This window comes from Pan paniscus, chromosome 12, assembly GCF_029289425.2.
Source record: "Pan paniscus chromosome 12, NHGRI_mPanPan1-v2.0_pri, whole genome shotgun sequence".
Taxonomy (NCBI): Eukaryota; Metazoa; Chordata; class Mammalia; order Primates; family Hominidae; genus Pan; species Pan paniscus.
The window spans coordinates 40,816,457-40,834,032 of NC_073261.2; the positions used below are offsets into that span (position 1 = coordinate 40,816,457).

The following is a 17,576-nucleotide window of genomic DNA, read 5'->3' on the forward strand; positions in this document are numbered from 1 at the left end:
CCACTGTGCCCAGCCCCTCTGCCTATTTTTATTTGGGTTGTCTTTTTCATTGTTGAGTTGCAGGAGTTCTTTACATATTCTGGATACTAGACCCTCATCAGATATGGTTTTAAAATACTTTCTCTCATTCTTTTCACTTTCAAGTATCCCTTTGATGCACACACCCAAAAAAGCAGATAGTGTCCAATCGCATTCTTTGATGAAGAAGAATACAAGCAGTAAGTCAATTACAGCCTATTTTTTTCTTTTCTTTCTTTCTCTTTCTCTCTTTCTCTTTCTTTCTTTGAGACAGGGTCTTGCTCTGTTGCCCAGGCTGGAGTGCAGTGGCACAGTGACAGCTCACTGCAGCCTCAACCTCCTGGGCTCAAGCGGTCCTCCCACCTCAGCCTCCTAAGTAGCTGGGACTCCAGGCGTGTGCCACTGCGCCTGGCTAATTTTTGTATTTTTTGTAATTTTTTGTAGAGATGGGGTTTCACCATGTTGCACAGGCTGGTCTCGAACTCCTGAACTCAAATAATCCTCCCTCCTCAGCCTCCCAAAGTGCTGGGATTACAGGCATGAGCCACTGTGCCCAGTCTATGGTTGTTTTTAAATTAACAGACTAGGCCAGGCGAGGTGGCTTATGCCTGTAATCCCAGCACTTTGGGAGGCCGAGGCAGGCGGATCACGAGGTCAAGAGCTCAAGACCATCTTGACCAACATGGTGAAACCCCGTCTCTACTAAAAATACAAAAATTAGCTGGGCATGGTGGTGCGCGCCTGTAGTCCCAGCTACTCAGGAGGCTGAAGCAGAATTACTTGAACATGGGAAGCGGAGGTTGCAGTGAGCCACGATTGTGCCACTGCACTCCAGCCTGGCGACACAGCGAGACTCCATCTCAAAATAAATAAATAAATAAATTAATTAATTAACAGACTATTTTGGGGGGACAATTTTAGCCTTACAGAAAAACTGAGCAGAAAGTACAGAGAATTCCAGGCTGGGAGCAATGGCTCAAGCCTTTAATCCCAGCACTGTCGGAGGCCAAGGAGGGAGGATCACTTGAACTCAGGAGTTTGAGACCAGGCTGGGCAACATGGTGAAACCCCGTCTCTACAGAAAATAAAAAAAATTAGCCAGGCACAGTGGTGCACGCCTGTAGTCCAGCTACTTGGGAGGCTGAGGTTGAAGGATCACTTGAGCCCAGAAGGACAAGGCTGCAGCGAGTCAAGATTGTGACACTGCCCCTCCAGCCTAGGCGACAGAGGGAGACTTTGTCTCAAAAAAAAAAAAAGAAAAAAAAAAAAAGAAGAAGAAAGTACCGAGAGTTCCCATATCCCCCTTCAGGCTCCCCATTTTTCCTATTATTAACTTTTTGCGTTAGTGTGGTACATTTGTTACAACTGATGAGCCAGTATTGGTATATTATTAACATAGCCCAGCCGGGCGCGGTGGCTCATGCCTGTAATCCCAGCACTTTGGGAGGCCAAGGCGGGTGGATCGCCTGAGGTCAGGAGTTCGAGACCAGCCTGGTCAACATAGTGAAAACCCATCTCTACTAAAAATACAAAAAATTAGCTGGGCGTGGAAGCGGGTGCCTGTAATCCCAGCTACTCAGGAGGCTGAGGCAGGAGAATCGCTTGAAACTGGGAGGCAGAGGTTGCAGTGAGCCGAGATCGCATCATTGCACTCCAGCCTGGGCAACAAGAGGGAAACTCCGTCTCAAAAAACAAACAAACAAACAAAAAAACATAGTCCATATTGATACATTATAATTAACTAAGTCCATAAGTTACATTAGGCTTTACTCTTTTCCACACACAAGTATGACATGTATCCACCATGACACTATTACATCATACAAAATAGTTTCACTTCTGTAAAACTCCCCTGTGCTCCACCTACCATCCCTTCCTCCCCACAACTCTACCTCCCTGGCAGTCACTGATCTTTTTATTATCTCCATAGTTTAGCCTTTTCAGAATATCATACAGTTGGGGCCAAACGCACTGCCTCATGCCTGTAATCCCAGCACTTTGGAAGGCTGAGCAGGAGGATTGCTTGAGACCAGAAGTTTAAGACCATCTTGGGCAACATAGCAAGACCTTGACTCAAAAAAATACATATATATATGTCATATGGATGGAATCATAGTTTATAGTCTTTCCACATTGATTTCTTTTGCTTAGCAATATGAATTTAAGGTTCCTCCATGTTTTCTAATGGCTTGATAGCTTTTTTTTTTTTCCTTGAGATGGATCCCATTATGTTGCCCCGGCTAGTCTTAAACTCCTGAACTAAAGTGATTGTCTTGCTTCAGCCTCCAGAAAAGCTGGGAATAGCTGAGACTACAGAAACATGCCATTTTTTTTCCTTTGTAGTAGAAGTTAGAAAGCTTTTTTTTTTTTTTTTTTTTTTTTTTTTTTGAGATGGAGTCTTGCTCTTTCACCCTGGCTGGAGTACAGTGGCGCAATCTGGGATCACTGCAACCTCTGCCTCCCGGGTTCAACCGATTCTCCTGCCTCAGCCTCCCCAGTAGGTGGGATTACAGGCACGTGTCACCACACCCGGCTAATTTTTGTATTTTTAGTAAAGACGGGGTTTCACCGTATTGGTCAAGCTGGTCTCGAACTCCTGACTTTGTGATCCACCTGCCTCAGCCTCCCAAAGTGCTGGGATTACAGGTGTGAGCCACCGTGCCCGGCCTTTTTTTTTTTTTTTTTTTTTTGAGACAGAGTCTTACTCTGTCACCCAGGCTGGAGTGCAGTGGTTCGATCTTGGATCACTGCAACCTCCACCTCCCGGGTACAAGTGATTCTCCTGTCTCAGCCTTCCGAGTAGCTGGGATTATAGACGCCCGCCACCACACCCGGTTCATTTTTTTTTGTATTTTTAGTAGAGACGGGGTTTTACCATGTTGGCCAGGCTGATTTCAAATTGCTGACCTCAAGTGATCCAACCGCCTCGGCCTCCCAAAGTGCTGGAATTACAGGCGTGAGCCACCGCGCCTGGCCTCAAAAAAAAAAAATTTTTTTTTCGGGACGGCGTCTTGCTCTGTCGCCCAGGCTGGAGGGCAGTGGTGCGATCTCGGCTCACTGCAAGCTCTACCTCCTGGGTTCACGCCATTCTCCTGCCTCAGCCTCTCGAGTAGCTGGGACTGCAGGCGCCTGCCACCACGCCCGGATAATTTTTTGTATTTTTAGTAGAGACGGGGTTTCACCGTGTTAGCCAGGATGGTCTCGATCTCCTGACCTCGTGATCCACTCGCCTCGTCCTCCCAAAGTGCTGGGATTACAGGCGTGAGCCACCGCGCCCGGCCAAAAAAATTTCTAATACGGCAAATATTGAAAGATATAATCCACATAAACAAAGCTTTTAGGGTCTTCTATAATTTCTAACACTGTAAATGGTTCCCAAGACCCAACTGTTTGAGAACCGCTTCTCTGGGATGCCTTCTTCTTTTCCTGCTGGCTAATCCCAGTGGAGAGATTTAGGTATTTAATTCTGTTCCAGACTCACCTCTGAGAACCTTTCCTGATGGGCCACACTCTACTCACTGCCCTTGCTCTGTATCCCCTCTTCAGTTATGTTGTTCCTGTTTCCCTGTGTGCTTTTAATTTTCTTTCTTTCTTTTCTTCCCGCCTTTTCTTTCCTTTCTCTTTCTTTTTCGTTGTTTTTTTGTTTGTTTGTTTGTTTTTTGAGACGGAGTCTCACTCTGTCGCCCAGGCTGGAGTGCAGTAGCGCGATCTTGGCTCACTGCAACCTCCGCCTCCTAGGTTCAAGCGATTCTCCTGCCTCAGCCTCCCGAGTAGCTGGGATTACAGGCGCACGCCACCATGCCCGGATTATTTTTGTATTTTTAGTACAGACGGGGTTTCACCATGTTGGCCAGGCTGGTCTTTAACTCCTGACTTCAAGAGATCCGCCCGCCTTGGCCTCTCAAAGTGCTGGGATTACAGGCTTGCTGCCGCACCCGGCTTGTTTTTTTGTTTTTTTTTTGAGACGGGGTCTCACTCTGTCCCCCAGGCTGAAGTGCAGTGGTGCGATCACAGCTCCCTGCAGCCTCGAACTCCTGGGCTCAAGCGAACCTTCCACCTCAGCCTCCCGAGTAGCTGAAACCACAGGAGCGCGCCACGACACACTGCTAACTTTTTTTTTTAGTGTTTTTTCTTTTTTTGTTGTTGCCTTTTTTTTCTTTATCGATCCTCCCGCATTGGCCTTCCAAACTGTTGGGATTACAAGCGAGAGCAGTGCCCGGCCCCTACTGCTTTGAAACCTCGGTTCTTTGCAGGTCCTGGAAAAGAAAGTGAAGGGGTCGTGCAATAGCTCAAAACCCAGGCAACATTTCCAGGCGCGTCCTCAACTCGGCGTCACTCTGACAAAAAGTTTGCCCTTTGCGCCCGATCCCTCACACCAGAGAGCACCGCAGGGACGCAGGGACGGAGAGGACTAATGGGGTCGGGGAGGACCCAAGGAAGTTGGGGAACTCAGACTCTTTTCAGTGTTTAAAAAGCAGAGGCCCCCTCGGAAGGCATAACAGGCGAGTCTAACAGTGCCCCTGGAGATCAACGGCACTAAGGGGTACCTTTGCCCCGCTCCAAGGCTCCTTGTTCCGCCCCCTGCCGCCAAGCAAGGAATCCGGCGCCGCCGGTCGGGGGTAGTATTTACGACAGTGCTGGCGCTTTGCGGCCGGCCGCACAGCTGCTGACGCGTCGGGAGGCGGAGCCTAGGGAAGCAAATTCTCCTGGCGGCCTCCGTTCAGACGCGGCTGCTGTGACCCACCTCCCTCCTCCGCAGAGCAATGGCGGTGTCTGCCGGGTCCGCGCGGACCTCGCCCAGCTCAGGTAGGCTTAGGACCCCGCCCTCAGGCGGAGAGTTCCTAGGAGCGCTGGTCTCAGAGGGGCGGGGGCGGGAGGACGCCCAGTGTCTCCCGGTGAGGCGGTCGGGGGGGGTCCTCTGTGGGGAAGGGGGCGTGCTGTGAGACATTTGCAGCCTGCGGCTTCTGAATGATGATGACATTCGGGAACACTGCGGTTAGGGGACTGTAGTCTGAGGGGTTCGGGGACATTAGGGGATCGTGGAGAAGGGGCTGCACTGCAGGGTTGTTTCCTATAGTCAGATCATTGAGGCAACCTCATTGAGCCAACCCGGGTGGGCGGAAGCTCTGAGCTGTTGGTGCTGTGATTTCTTTGATTTGAGGTGGAGTCCACCCCCGCACACACACTTTCTCCATTTATTGATTGCAGATAAAGTACAGAAAGACAAGGCTGAACTGATCTCAGGGCCCAGGCAGGACAGCCGAATAGGGAAACTCTTGGGTTTTGAGTGGACAGATTTGTCCAGCTGGCGGAGGCTGGTGACCCTGCTGAATCGACCAACGGACCCTGCAAGCCTAGCTGTCTTTCGTTTTCTTTTTGGTGAGTCCAGTTTACGGGTGGGAGCAATTTGGTTGAGAGTGGAGAATGACAATCTCTATTTTTTGGTTGCAAGTAGACTTAGCTCCCTTTTCCTCAGAGCTGAAGACATTGGTATAAAAGAAGAGGTCTTTGCGAAGTTTAGGATTAAACCTGCTTTGTCTCCTACAGTTAGGATTTACTTGGTGGCCAGAAATGCTTTTTTTTTTTCCTTGGACGGACTTTCGCTCTTGTTGCCCAAGCTGGAGTGCAATGGCGCTATCTTGGCTCACTGTAACCTCCGCCACCTGGGTTCAAGCGATTCTCCTGCCTCGGTCTCCCGAGTAGCTGGGATTACAGGCGCCCACCACCACACCCGGCTAATTTTTTATTTTTTTTTGTATGTGTGTTTTTAGTAGAGACGGGGTTTCACCATGTTGGCCAGGCTGGTCTCAAACTCCTGACCTCAGGTGATCCGCCTGCCTCGGCCTCCCAAAGTGCTGGGATTACAGGTGTGAGCCACCGCACCCAGCTAGAAATGCTATATGATATGTAGAGGCGAGGCAGCAGTGACCCATTTTGCTTGTGGCATGAAGTTGCCCAGAAGACTCAGAAAAACAGAGCAGGGGGCCACAGGGACCATACCTTTTGGCTGTGACTCCCTAATCAAGAGCTTCTTAACTGAGGCCACAGCATGGTGTGCTTGGAATGGTTTACAGATGTGCAGAGATATTAGTCCCCTTAGCCCAGTAGTTCTCAACTGGAGGGAGTTTTGCTCCCTGGAAGACATTTGGCAATGTTTAGAGACATTTTTAGTTGTCACAACTTGGGGGAGGAAGAATAGGTGGCTGCTGGCATCTCTATAGAGGTCAGGGAGTGCTCCTAAATGTCCTGTAGTGCATTGGATAATCACCCTCAATAAATAATTAACCAGCCCAAAATGTGACTAGTCCTGAAGTTGAGAAACCCTGCTTTATCTCAAGCTGGCTTCCTGATCTGAGTAGCCTCTTCTGTTTATTCCCAGGGTGTTGACGAAATGCAACTGTTTTTGGAGTGTGCCAGGAAGCAGAAAAGGTTGAGAAGCACTCCCAGAGCACTTTCTTTTTTTCTTTTTTTTTTTTTGAGATGGAGTTTCAATCTTGTTGCCCAGGCTGGAGTGCAATGGTGTGATCTCGGCTCACTGCAACCTCCGCCTCCCAGGTTCAAGTGATTCTCCTGCTTCAGCTTCCTGAGTAGCTGGGATTATAGGCATGCGCCACCACACCTGGCTAATTTTTTTGTATTTTTAGTGGAGACGGGGTTTTTCCATGTTGGTCAGGCTGGTCTCGAACTCCCAACCTCAGGTGATCTGCCCACCTCAGCCTCCTGAAGTGCTGGGATTACAGGCGTGAGCCACCGTGCCTGGCCTCCCAGAGCACTTTCTGAAGCTCAATAGGATGGATCTTTATAGCTGTCAAGATCCTAACAGTTTTTATAGCATTTTGTGCATTTCTGTAATTTAATCCTCTCTGTAGTCCTGTGATGTATTCCCCTTCTCACAAATGGGGAATTGGTTAACCAAGCTGCAGGGGCTGTTCTAGATGGCACAACAGATGTAGTACTGTGCAGAGTAGGCACTCAATAATTAATACTGAATAAATGGCAGAGCCAAGATTAGAAAAGAAGTCTGACCCTGGAGCTGCACACTGTCAACTGTGTTCCACTGTATTCTACTGCTTCCTTAGCTGAGGCCCAATGACCAACTCCCCTATTGCCTTCTTAGGGTTCTTGATGGTGCTAGACATTCCCCAGGAGCGGGGGCTCAGCTCTCTGGACCGGAAATACCTTGATGGGCTGGATGTGTGCCGCTTCCCCTTGCTGGATGCCCTACGCCCACTGCCACTTGACTGGATGTATCTTGTCTACACCATCATGTTTCTGGGTGAGGGGAACTGTGGGAAATATTGACTGGCCTGCCAGAAACACAGAAATAGAAGCATGCTGGTGAATGGTCAAAGTCTTTGGCACCTTATTTCACTTCTGCTGTGATCAATTTCATGCTGTTGACCTGTGTGTCACTTAAGCTGTGATCCCATAATTCTTTTTAAAATATTAAAATAACATTTAATTTTCATTTAGTTTTATGTGATTATACAATGCTTGATTTTTCTTAATTCCAACCATATCCTGGTCCAGGGAAACTGGGCCTGTGGTGATCTCTTGACCTCTTAATCCTCTCCCTACAAATCCCAGGGGCACTGGGCATGATGCTGGGCCTGTGCTACCGGATAAGCTGTGTGTTATTCCTGCTGCCATACTGGTATGTGTTTCTCCTGGACAAGACATCATGGAACAACCACTCCTATCTGTATGGGTTGTTGGCCTTTCAGCTGACATTCATGGATGCAAACCACTACTGGTATGAGTCAGGGGGGACAAAGGGGAGGGGTTGGCTGGGTCAGGATGGTTATCAGAGATAGGGGCCCAGTGAGGTTCTGGAATTTTTCAGTCACGCTTTGCAAAGTATGGTTACAAGGTCACTTTGATCTAGGTGGATTTGGGAGGGGAAAGGGCCAACTAGTTGGAGCGCTTGGGATGACACAAAGCAAAATGACTCCATCCCACCCCTTCAGTCTTTCCCTATCTCCCCAGGTGCCTTGATTTATTCACCTCTTGTAATCCTCTTAGAGAGAAAAACAGAATACTAAAGCCAGACATGGCTGTTTTCAGATACTTTAAGTGTGGTTATGTAGAAGAGGGAGCAGACTTTCTCTGTGTGAGTCCAGAAGGGCAGAGTTAGAGCCAAAAGTAGAAGTTGCTGTGAGGCAGAGATCATGTCAGGAGAAGAGGGCCCACCAGGGCTGCTCAGCATTGCTGTTCTGGGAGGAGGTAACCCTTCCCCATTTCTGGCTTAGGTGATTGTCTCTAAGGGGAGGTGGAGAAGGGATTTGGAGATAAGGTGGTAGGGCAGTTGACCTTAAGGATTCTTTATATGTTGAGTGAAAAGTAATAAAATAGGTGTCAATAACATGAGTATGGGGAAAAAAACTCAAACATTGAATTCGTTAACAGTCATTAAGTTTTATTTATTTTTCTTTTTATTTATTTATTTTTAAATAGAGATGGGGTCTCGCTTTGTTGCCCAGGCTGGTCTTGAACTTCTGGGCTCAAGCAGTCCTCCCACCTCGGCCTCCCAAAGTGCTGGGATTACAGGCATGAGCCACTGTGTCCGGCCTATTTGTTAATACACACATACAAAACCCCTTTGGTAAAACTTGAAACTCATTCAGAATGGCCAGCTCTGATCATAGAGAATTAAGAGGCAGTTTTGATAGAATATCTCTGAAAAGTTCCGTTGTGGGGATATTTGTTGAGATGGCGTCTCACTGTGTCGCCCAGGCTAGAGTGCAGTGGCGTGATCATAGCTCACTGCAGCCTCAACCTTCTTGTGTTTAGGTGATCCTTCCATCTCAGCCTCCTGAGTAGCTGGAACAACAGGTGTGTGCCACCACACTCAGCTAATTTTAAAAATTTTTTGTAGAGATGGGATCTCACTATGTTGCTCAGGCTAGTCAGAAGTTCCATTTTTATGACTTTATGCATTTTGAAAAAATCACATCATTTATTCAGGGTTTTCCACATCACAGGCACTATACTAAATATTTAGAGTTTTTCCTCATTAAAACCCTGTAAGGTCGATGGTGCTGTTCACATTTTATGTTTTTTGGAGTCAGGGTCTTGCTCTGTCACTGAGGCCAGAATGCAGTGGTGCAGTCATAGCTCACTGCAACCTCAAACTCCTGGGCTCCAGAGATTCTCTCGCTTTAGCTTCCCAAAATGTTGGTATTATAGGTATGAGCTACTGAGCCTGGCCTGTTCACATTTTAAAGATAAAGAAGCTAAGTATTATTGACGAGTGAAGAATTTGCCTAAGGTCAGCTAGCAGTTAAGAAACAGAAGTGAGTCCAGGTGTTCATGACTGCAGAGTCCAGTGCTCTTGACCACAGTGTAAGCTGCCCCTTTCCCAGCTTCTACTTCTTGAAAACTTGCTTTGCTTCTGCTTCCCCAGAGTACATCTGGTGTTAGTAGCCTGGGTCTAATCAGTTCTCTTCCAGAATACAAGCTGTTAGCAGGAACCCTCTTATACTGGATCCTGGCATCCAGGTCTATGAAATATTAGTTTATGTTGTGTGTTACTCTGCTGTTGAGGGTTTTGATTTTTTTTTAAAGATAATACACCGCATATTTATTTACACACACATAGCTTTTCAAACACTCCATCAAATTCCTCCCCTTTTTCAGTAATTTTCTAGTATTGTAGTCCTTTTTTCCTGATTTGATCCATTAGAACAAACTCAACTGGGAGCTAACAAGAAATACTGAACTTTTTGCTGTTATAACTTAGTAGCAATATTTCTTCTATGACTTGTATAATCACGTTAGAATTTGCTCATATAATTCTAAAAGGTCTCAGAATAACCAGGGAGGATATGGGAGATGTGCCCAGGATAGATAGGATTATCGTGTATAAAAGGAAGGATGGAGATGTAGCTGCATTAAGCAGCTCCCCCCTCAATGTTTACCTCCCTCGGTATAGGTCTGTGGACGGTCTGCTGAATGCCCGTAGGAGGAATGCCCACGTGCCCCTTTGGAACTATGCAGTGCTGCGTGGCCAGGTACAGCATTTTAGGACAGACGGAAGAGTTCCTTGACAGCCATGTGGTCAGCATGGCCATCCCACTGCCAGACTACACTCTCCGCTGCCTCCCTGGATCTTCTGTTTTTAGTTTTTACCCTTTGCTGGAAAGCTAGGCTGGCTTCTCATTTTTTCCAATCCCTTAATCTCTGAATTCTCTCATTTGTCAAGGAAAGACTAGAGCTTTGTCCCTGCTAGATTGGAATCCTCATGACAAAGAGAAAGGATTCAGTCTGTGCTTTATGACTTCTTCCTTGGTGCCTGATACTGTCGCTGACATTGGTTGGATGTCAATAAATGCTGTTTGGATGAGGTGAATTTCTGAGATGAATGAATAGAAGATGGGGTCTATTCTTCCTTGGGCCCTGGACTCAGATCAGTATTTATTTTATTCATTTAAAATATATATATAAGTAGATTATTTGGGTCAAGGACTGTAATATTTGGGTCAAGGACTGTAACTCAGGAGCATGGATTCAAGTTGTCCTAACTATATGCTCCTTATTTTATTCTTGCCTATCTGTAGAAAAGATTCTTTTTGCTTGAACTTTGTGTCACATTTTATTTTCAGATCTTCATTGTGTACTTCATTGCGGGTGTGAAAAAGCTGGATGCAGACTGGGTTGAAGGCTATTCCATGGAATATTTGTCCCGGCACTGGCTCTTCAGTCCCTTCAAGTGAGTGGCAGTCATGGTGGAGGCCTCTTTGAGGCATGGGTACAGAGCAGGTGACTCATCTCTCTCAGTAATGGCACCTGTTCCTACTTTGCCTGAATTTGCCACATGCCTTCCTTTGTCCACTCATTTCCCTATTCAGCAGAAGCAGAGTCAGTGGTATCAAAAGATTGAGCCCTAGCTGCTCTTGGGAGATATATGGTATAGATAGGCAAGAAAGGAAAAGAAATTTAAAAAGGAAAGGAAAGAGCCAGAACTGGCTGACTTGGCGAGTGAGCCAGTGCCCTCAGCAGCTGCCTTGGATGGTGCCTGTGTCCTTGCCTTGCCACTCTAGCCTCCCATCAGAGCCCTGCAGCTGATGTACTGAGAAGATGGGCACTCACTGTTCAGGCTCTGACAAAACCATTATTACCACTTCCACAAAACAAAGGGTCACCTTTCTGATTTGTCTTCTTCCCATTTCTTCTTTCCTCTTGTTTTGCTTTATTCTCTTTCTTCTTCCCTGTTATTTTCCAGTTCCTGAAGTTCGACTTCATTATGATGTTAGCCAAGCATTCACCTTTTAAAGTGTCCTCTCACTCATGACCTCCGTGGGGAACGTCCCTTCCACAACACACACACATCTCAGTCAAATTTTGTCCTAGGAGATCTGCCCTTGCTTATTACATAGGATATGTTAGAAAACATTGAACACCTAAAGTGTGTGAAAATGTAGAGGGGGCTGGGCATGGCGCCTCATGCCTGTAATCCCGGCACTTTGGGATGCTGGGGTGGGAGGATTGCTTGAGCCCAGGAGTTCAAGACCAGCCTGAGCAATATAAGACACTGTCTCTACAAAAAAATTTTTTAAAAAAACAGGCGTGGTGGCACGTGCCTGTGGTTCCAGCTACTTTGGAGGCTGAGACAGGAGGATTGCTTGAGCCCAGGAGTTTGAGGCTACAGTGCACCATGATCATGCCACTGCCTTCCAGCCTAGGCGACAGAGTGAAACTTCGTTTCAACAACAACAACAACAACAAACAACCTAGAGGAGTGTCTTCATGGGTGGATTATGTACCTTAGGCATCTACCCAGCCACTGGAGTAGCCAAGGCACATTCGTGCTGTGAATGTGCTTTGATGTGTTCTCCAGTGGGCTGGTGCTTGAACTTTCTCCATGTGTTTGCAGACTGCTGTTGTCTGAGGAGCTGACTAGCCTGCTGGTCGTGCACTGGGGTGGGCTGCTGCTTGACCTCTCAGCTGGTTTCCTGCTCTTTTTTGATGTCTCAAGATCCATTGGCCTGTTCTTTGTGTCCTACTTCCACTGCATGAATTCCCAGCTTTTCAGCATTGGTCAGTACCTGTAGCCTGGGAGGAAACAGGAACCACAGTTTTGCAGGAAGGGACTAGCCAGAGGCATTGTTTGGGAGTGGGAGAGGGTGGTGTGAGCAGGAGCTAAATTGAACCCAGGGCAGTCACTATGAAGTAGGCATAAATGGGGATAAGAGGATTGGGGCTTCTGGGCTCAGTTAGTATGTTGTACAGTAGGGAATCTCCAGGAAGAACAAATATCTTACAGTTAAGAACTACTTTCTGGCCGGGCTTGGTGGCTCAGGTTTGTAATCCTAGCACTTTGGGAGGCCGAGGCGGGTGGATCACCTGAGGTCAGGAGTTCGAGACCGGCCTGACCAACATGGTGAAACCCCGTCTCTACTAAAAATACAAAAATTAGCTGAGCATGGTGGCGCATGCCTGTAATTCCAGCTACTTGGGAGGCTGAGGCAAGAGAATCACTTGAACCCAGGAGGCAGAGGTTGCAGTGAGCTGAGATCACGCCACTGCACTCCAGCCTGGGCGACAGAGAAAGACTGTCTCAAAAAAAAAAGAACTACTTTCCTTTTCAGTGGAACACCTGGGAGAAGTCTCCTAAGGGAACGGGGTTGAAGAGGCCCAACCAAACTCCTGAAATATGTATTTTCTCCCTGCTTTCCTAGGTATGTTCTCCTACGTCATGCTGGCCAGCAGCCCTCTCTTCTGCTCCCCTGAGTGGCCTCGGAAGCTGGTGTCCTACTGCCCCCAAAGGTTGCAAGAACTGTTGCCCCTCAAGGCAGCCCCTCAGCCCAGTGTTTCCTGTGTGTATAAGAGGAGCCGGGGCAAAAGTGGCCAGAAGCCAGGGCTGCGCCATCAGCTGGGAGCTGCCTTCACCCTGCTCTACCTCCTGGAGCAGCTATTCCTGCCCTATTCTCATTTTCTCACCCAGGTTTGTAGGGGCTGTGGAGTGTACAGCAAAGGCTGGACTTGGAAAGGAACGGATGACAACAGTTGGGAAAGAATGGGGCTGGTTTTGCAGCCCCTTCTTGGTAGGGGATGGGGTCAATGTGAGAAGCATTGAGCTGATTCCCCTCTGTGCTGCCTTCCCAGGGCTATAACAACTGGACAAATGGGCTGTATGGCTATTCCTGGGACATGATGGTGCACTCCCGCTCCCACCAGCATGTGAAGATCACCTACCGTGATGGCCGCACTGGCGAACTGGGCTACCTTAACCCTGGGGTGAGATGTCTGACGCTGACAATTTACTGTTCTTCAGAGCCTCCTTGTGCTTTGGGGTCTGGTTTTGTCTTACACACACCATAAAGCAAAACAAATTTGAGTCTGCTTTGCCTTTTCTCAAGAGCCAGATTGAACTATCTTTTATGTGGGTTGAGATAGGGCAGTGCATTCATTTTCCTTGAACTGAGATTAGATTCAGGAAAAGAAAGCACCACTAGCCCAACAATGAAAAATTCATTCCCAAAGGCAAGTTCCATTTTTTTCTAGCCAGAATGGGCAGCAGGCAGGGATCTCGTTGTGCCATTGGCAGTGCATGACATGTCTTGGAAGTTGATAATGATGAGGTGGGACTAATATGGGGGTTTGGGGCAGGTATTTACACAGAGTCGGCGATGGAAGGATCATGCAGACATGCTGAAGCAATATGCCACTTGCCTGAGCCGCCTGCTTCCCAAGTATAATGTCACTGAGCCCCAGATCTACTTTGATATTTGGGTCTCCATCAATGACCGCTTCCAGCAGAGGTGGGCAAGGGGAGCAGAGAGTGGGAAAAAATGAAGCACAGTTCTTTTTACCAAGATGAACAGCCCTTGCTTCCTGGTATTGTCTTGCTTAAAAAGCTGTCCTTCCTCTAGTGCATGTCCCCCTTGATCTGGTTGTGGGCATAGCTGGTTGCTTCCAGCAGGGGGCACCATCATCCAGGAGAAAAGTGAGTTGACTTGTTCTTTTAGACACTGTTGACACAATACCTTCTCAGGTAGCTACTAACCCCCATTATACCCAGTGCTCCAGATCTCTTCTGCCTTCTTTCTCTGCCCTGGACTGGCAATAACATGCTGACACAGGCCATTTCTTCTACTTCTATTCCCTGTCCTTAGGAATGATGATGAAAGGGAGAGAACTGGAAGTTCTGGTGGGTGGGTGGCAGTGATGTCCTTAGAACATGGTTTTCTTTCCTAAGGATTTTTGACCCTCGTGTGGACATCGTGCAGGCCGCTTGGTCACCCTTTCAGCGCACATCCTGGGTGCAACCACTCTTGATGGACCTGTCTCCCTGGAGGGCCAAGTTACAGGAAATCAAGAGCAGCCTAGACAACCACACTGAGGTGGTCTTCATTGCAGATTTCCCTGGTATGGAGGAAAGTGAGGAGAGGCTTTTCTGTCTTTCCTTCTGGCTTCCTGGCCAGGGACATTCCATGTGGTGGGAGGGGAGAGGGAATGTTTTTGAAACCTAAGGGGATGATGGTGGTAAAGGTGTGATGTCTCTGTTCTGGCTGGGAGTGAGTTCACTCTGCCATGGGGTGGGATGATGAACTCTGTTGGTCTGGCAGGACTGCACTTGGAGAATTTTGTGAGTGAAGACCTGGGCAACACTAGCATCCAGCTGCTGCAGGGGGAAGTGACTGTGGAGCTTGTGGCAGAACAGAAGAACCAGACTCTTCGAGAGGGAGAAAAAATGCAGGTATTTTGCTGGGATTAACAACAGCAGAAAGAACTGAGTGCAGTGGCTCACACCAGTAATCCCAGCTTCTTAGGAGGCTGAGGTGGGAAGCCAGGAATTCACAGTGAGCCTGAGCAACAGAGTGAGACCCCATCTCTAACAATTTAAAAAACAATGGCAGAAAGCTTAGATGAGCAAGATTCACTTATTATAGACTGAAAATATTTTACCAGAGCAGTAATGCAGTGGAGCTCAAAAAACAAGGGCCCCTGGGACTGTGAAGAGCCTCATCCAGGATTCTAGAGGTCTGTTACTTTCGATTCCAAAACACAATTGAGTAGAAAGAAGCCAAGAGTCATAGAGTAGGGAGGCCATAAGCTGGCTAGAGAAAAGCTGATGAAATTTATCCATTTCTTCTCCCTTGTCAGTTGCCTGCTGGTGAGTACCATAAGGTGTATACGACATCACCTAGCCCTTCTTGCTACATGTACGTCTATGTCAACACTACAGAGCTTGCACTGGAGGAAGACCTGGCATATCTGCAAGAATTAAAGGAAAAGGTGGAGAATGGAAGTGGTGAGTGTATGAACATTTGGGCTGAGATAGCCTCTGGTTTCAAGAAGTCAGGGTTATGAATGATGTTCTAGCCATTCAAGAATGAACTTGAAGTCTCTAGCTGGCAGAAGGGGAGTTCTAAGGGAAGAGAGTGATCCATCTCAGTGATTCCTCTTTTTTCTGTCTTCCGGGCAGAAACAGGGCCTCTACCCCCAGAGCTGCAGCCTCTGTTGGAAGGGGAAGTAAAAGGGGGCCCTGAGCCAACACCTCTGGTTCAGACCTTTCTTAGACGCCAACAAAGGCTCCAGGAGATTGAACGCCGGCGAAATACTCCTTTCCATGAGCGATTCTTCCGCTTCTTGTTGCGAAAGCTCTATGTCTTTCGCCGCAGGTAAGTTCACAACAATATTTGTCATTGCCATCATATGTTGGCAAGCTTGGTAACTTTCCCCTGGGGAGAGTAACTCTAGAGACTGTCATACAGGAAAGGACAGTTTAGCTCTAGATATCTTTTCCTGCCATTCTTCTTGATTTACTGGAAGAATAAGTGGCCTATATCTGATGGCCTGCTTTCTTGTTCTGCCTCAGCTTATCTCCAGCCTCTCTGTGGGCTGTTCCCACCGTATCCTGGAATCCTCTACCAGACTGTATAAAGAGTGGGGTACCCTTCCAGCTGGGAGATGGAGGGTCACTTGGGGGGAGATTCCCATATATGCCTGTGTGGGAGGAGCGAGGACCAGGTGCTTTCTAAGGGCTTTAGCTGAAATTCTTCTGGTGAAACAGGAGTTTGAACTTGGTCGGCTTTTTCCTGTTTTTCAGCTTCCTGATGACTTGTATCTCACTTCGAAATCTGATATTAGGCCGTCCTTCCCTGGAGCAGCTGGCCCAGGAGGTGACTTATGCAAACTTGAGACCCTTTGAGCCAGTTGGAGAACTGAATCCCTCAAACATGGATTCTTCACATTCTAATCCTCCTGAGTCAAATCCTGATCCTGTCCACTCAGAGTTCTGAAGGGGGCCAGATGTTGGGTGCAGATGTAGAAGCAGCCAGTCACAGACCCATTCTATGCAATGGACATTTATTTGAAAAAAATTCTCAAAAGTTTTTTGTTTTTTTTTGGGAGTGGGGGTCTAAAGCTGTTTTTAACTCCTAGATTACAACTTAGAGGAACCAAGGAAATAAAGCAAATAAGATTTAACAACCCAAGATTAAGAGGCCAGGAAGAGGTTAGAAGCAATGTGAAACTGTCCTCCTAGGGTAAGGTTTAAAGTGGCTTTTTGGGGGCTGGGTGCCGTGGCTCACGCTTGTAATCCCAGCATTTTGGGAGGCTGAGGTGGGCAGATCACTTGAGGCCAGGAGTTCGAGACCAGCCTGGCCAACATGGCAAAACCCCTTCTCTACTAAAAATACAAAAATTAGCCAGACGTGGTGGTGGGTGCCTGTAATCCAACTACCCAGGAGACTGAGGCATGAGAATCGCTTGGGCCTAGGAGGCGGAGGTTGCAGTGAGCCGAGATCGAGCCACTGCACTCCTGGGCAACAGAGCAAGACTTCGTCTCAAAATAAATAAATAAATAAATGGCTCTTGGGGAAAAGCAATTTAATGTACCACGATGAATAGCTAACTATTCCCAAGTGTTTGCTATGTGCTACACACCGCGTGAGCAGTGTTACCTGCATTATTACATTAGGCTGAGAGGTAAAATAATTTGCCCAAAGACATACAGCTAGTGAGGAATGGACTGATGGTTTGAACTTAACGTCTATTTGACTTAAGGTCCTGCACCCTGCCACTTGTAATTTTCAGAATCACTGATAATCTGAAATAATGCAGCTTAAAACGTGTTTTCTTAATTAAAAGTATAATTGGATGGTGGTCAGGTTGTAAATGCACACAAAGTAATTTATCTTCATTGCAATTTTGGTTCCTTCTTTGTTCCTATTATCTATATACACCCAGTGTTTCACTAGCAGTTATGAGAGCAGTCAGAATAGCAGCATCAAAGTTAAATAAGGAAATCTAGATGATTGCTAGATTTTCTCTAAAAATAAGCTTAGTATTTGGTATTATTCTAGCCTTTGGTGAGCAGAAGGGGAGGTAAAGAAAGAATTAACTAAATTTAGTAAGGGATTAGGGAATGCTTAGACATTTTGTAGGTTTGGGTATACAAGGGTAACTCAGGAAGCTCCTCAGTTCAGTGAAAATTCAAAGGGTTGGCACTGAGTTAGGAAGCGAGAATGCAGGGTTATGAAAAAGGATCCCTGCTTTGGGAGCTCATGGACTTGTAGCAGAGACTGGTAGTAAATTGACAGTCTTAGTAACTT

General features: G+C 47.2%; 1 protein-coding gene across 4 annotated transcripts; it reads left to right on the forward strand.

Annotated features, from left to right (window-relative positions):
* Nucleotides 1–3,499: 3,499 nt before the first annotated feature.
* On the forward strand, nt 3,500–17,122 carry GGCX (gamma-glutamyl carboxylase). Of its 4 annotated transcripts, none has more exons than XM_003816581.5 (15): nt 3,500–4,824; nt 5,227–5,397; nt 7,136–7,294; nt 7,606–7,771; nt 9,950–10,028; nt 10,620–10,726; nt 11,891–12,054; nt 12,696–12,961; nt 13,123–13,254; nt 13,627–13,778; nt 14,216–14,385; nt 14,586–14,716; nt 15,124–15,271; nt 15,446–15,641; nt 16,070–17,122. In XM_003816581.5, exons 1-15 carry the CDS (start codon nt 4,782–4,784, stop codon nt 16,260–16,262), a joined length of 2,277 nt encoding a protein of 758 aa, XP_003816629.1. In that variant the 5' UTR covers nt 3,500–4,781; the 3' UTR covers nt 16,263–17,122. The 4 variants fall into 4 exon arrangements, with proteins under 4 accessions (XP_003816629.1, XP_008967877.1, XP_003816630.1 ...); XM_008969629.4 differs by having other exon boundaries at nt 4,633–4,824; nt 15,452–15,641; XM_003816582.5 differs by lacking the exon at nt 5,227–5,397 and having other exon boundaries at nt 4,633–4,824.
* The last annotated feature ends 454 nt before the right edge of the window (nt 17,123–17,576 follow it).

Coding starts and splice junctions, on each gene's coding strand:
- GGCX (XM_003816581.5), top strand. CDS start 4,782: ATGGCGGTGTCTGCCGGGTCCGCGCGGACCTCGCCCAGCTCAG. Junction 4,825..5,226: donor GCGGACCTCGCCCAGCTCAG/GTAGGCTTAGGA, acceptor TATTGATTGCAG/ATAAAGTACAGAAAGACAAG. Junction 10,029..10,619: donor ATGCAGTGCTGCGTGGCCAG/GTACAGCATTTT, acceptor TTTTATTTTCAG/ATCTTCATTGTGTACTTCAT.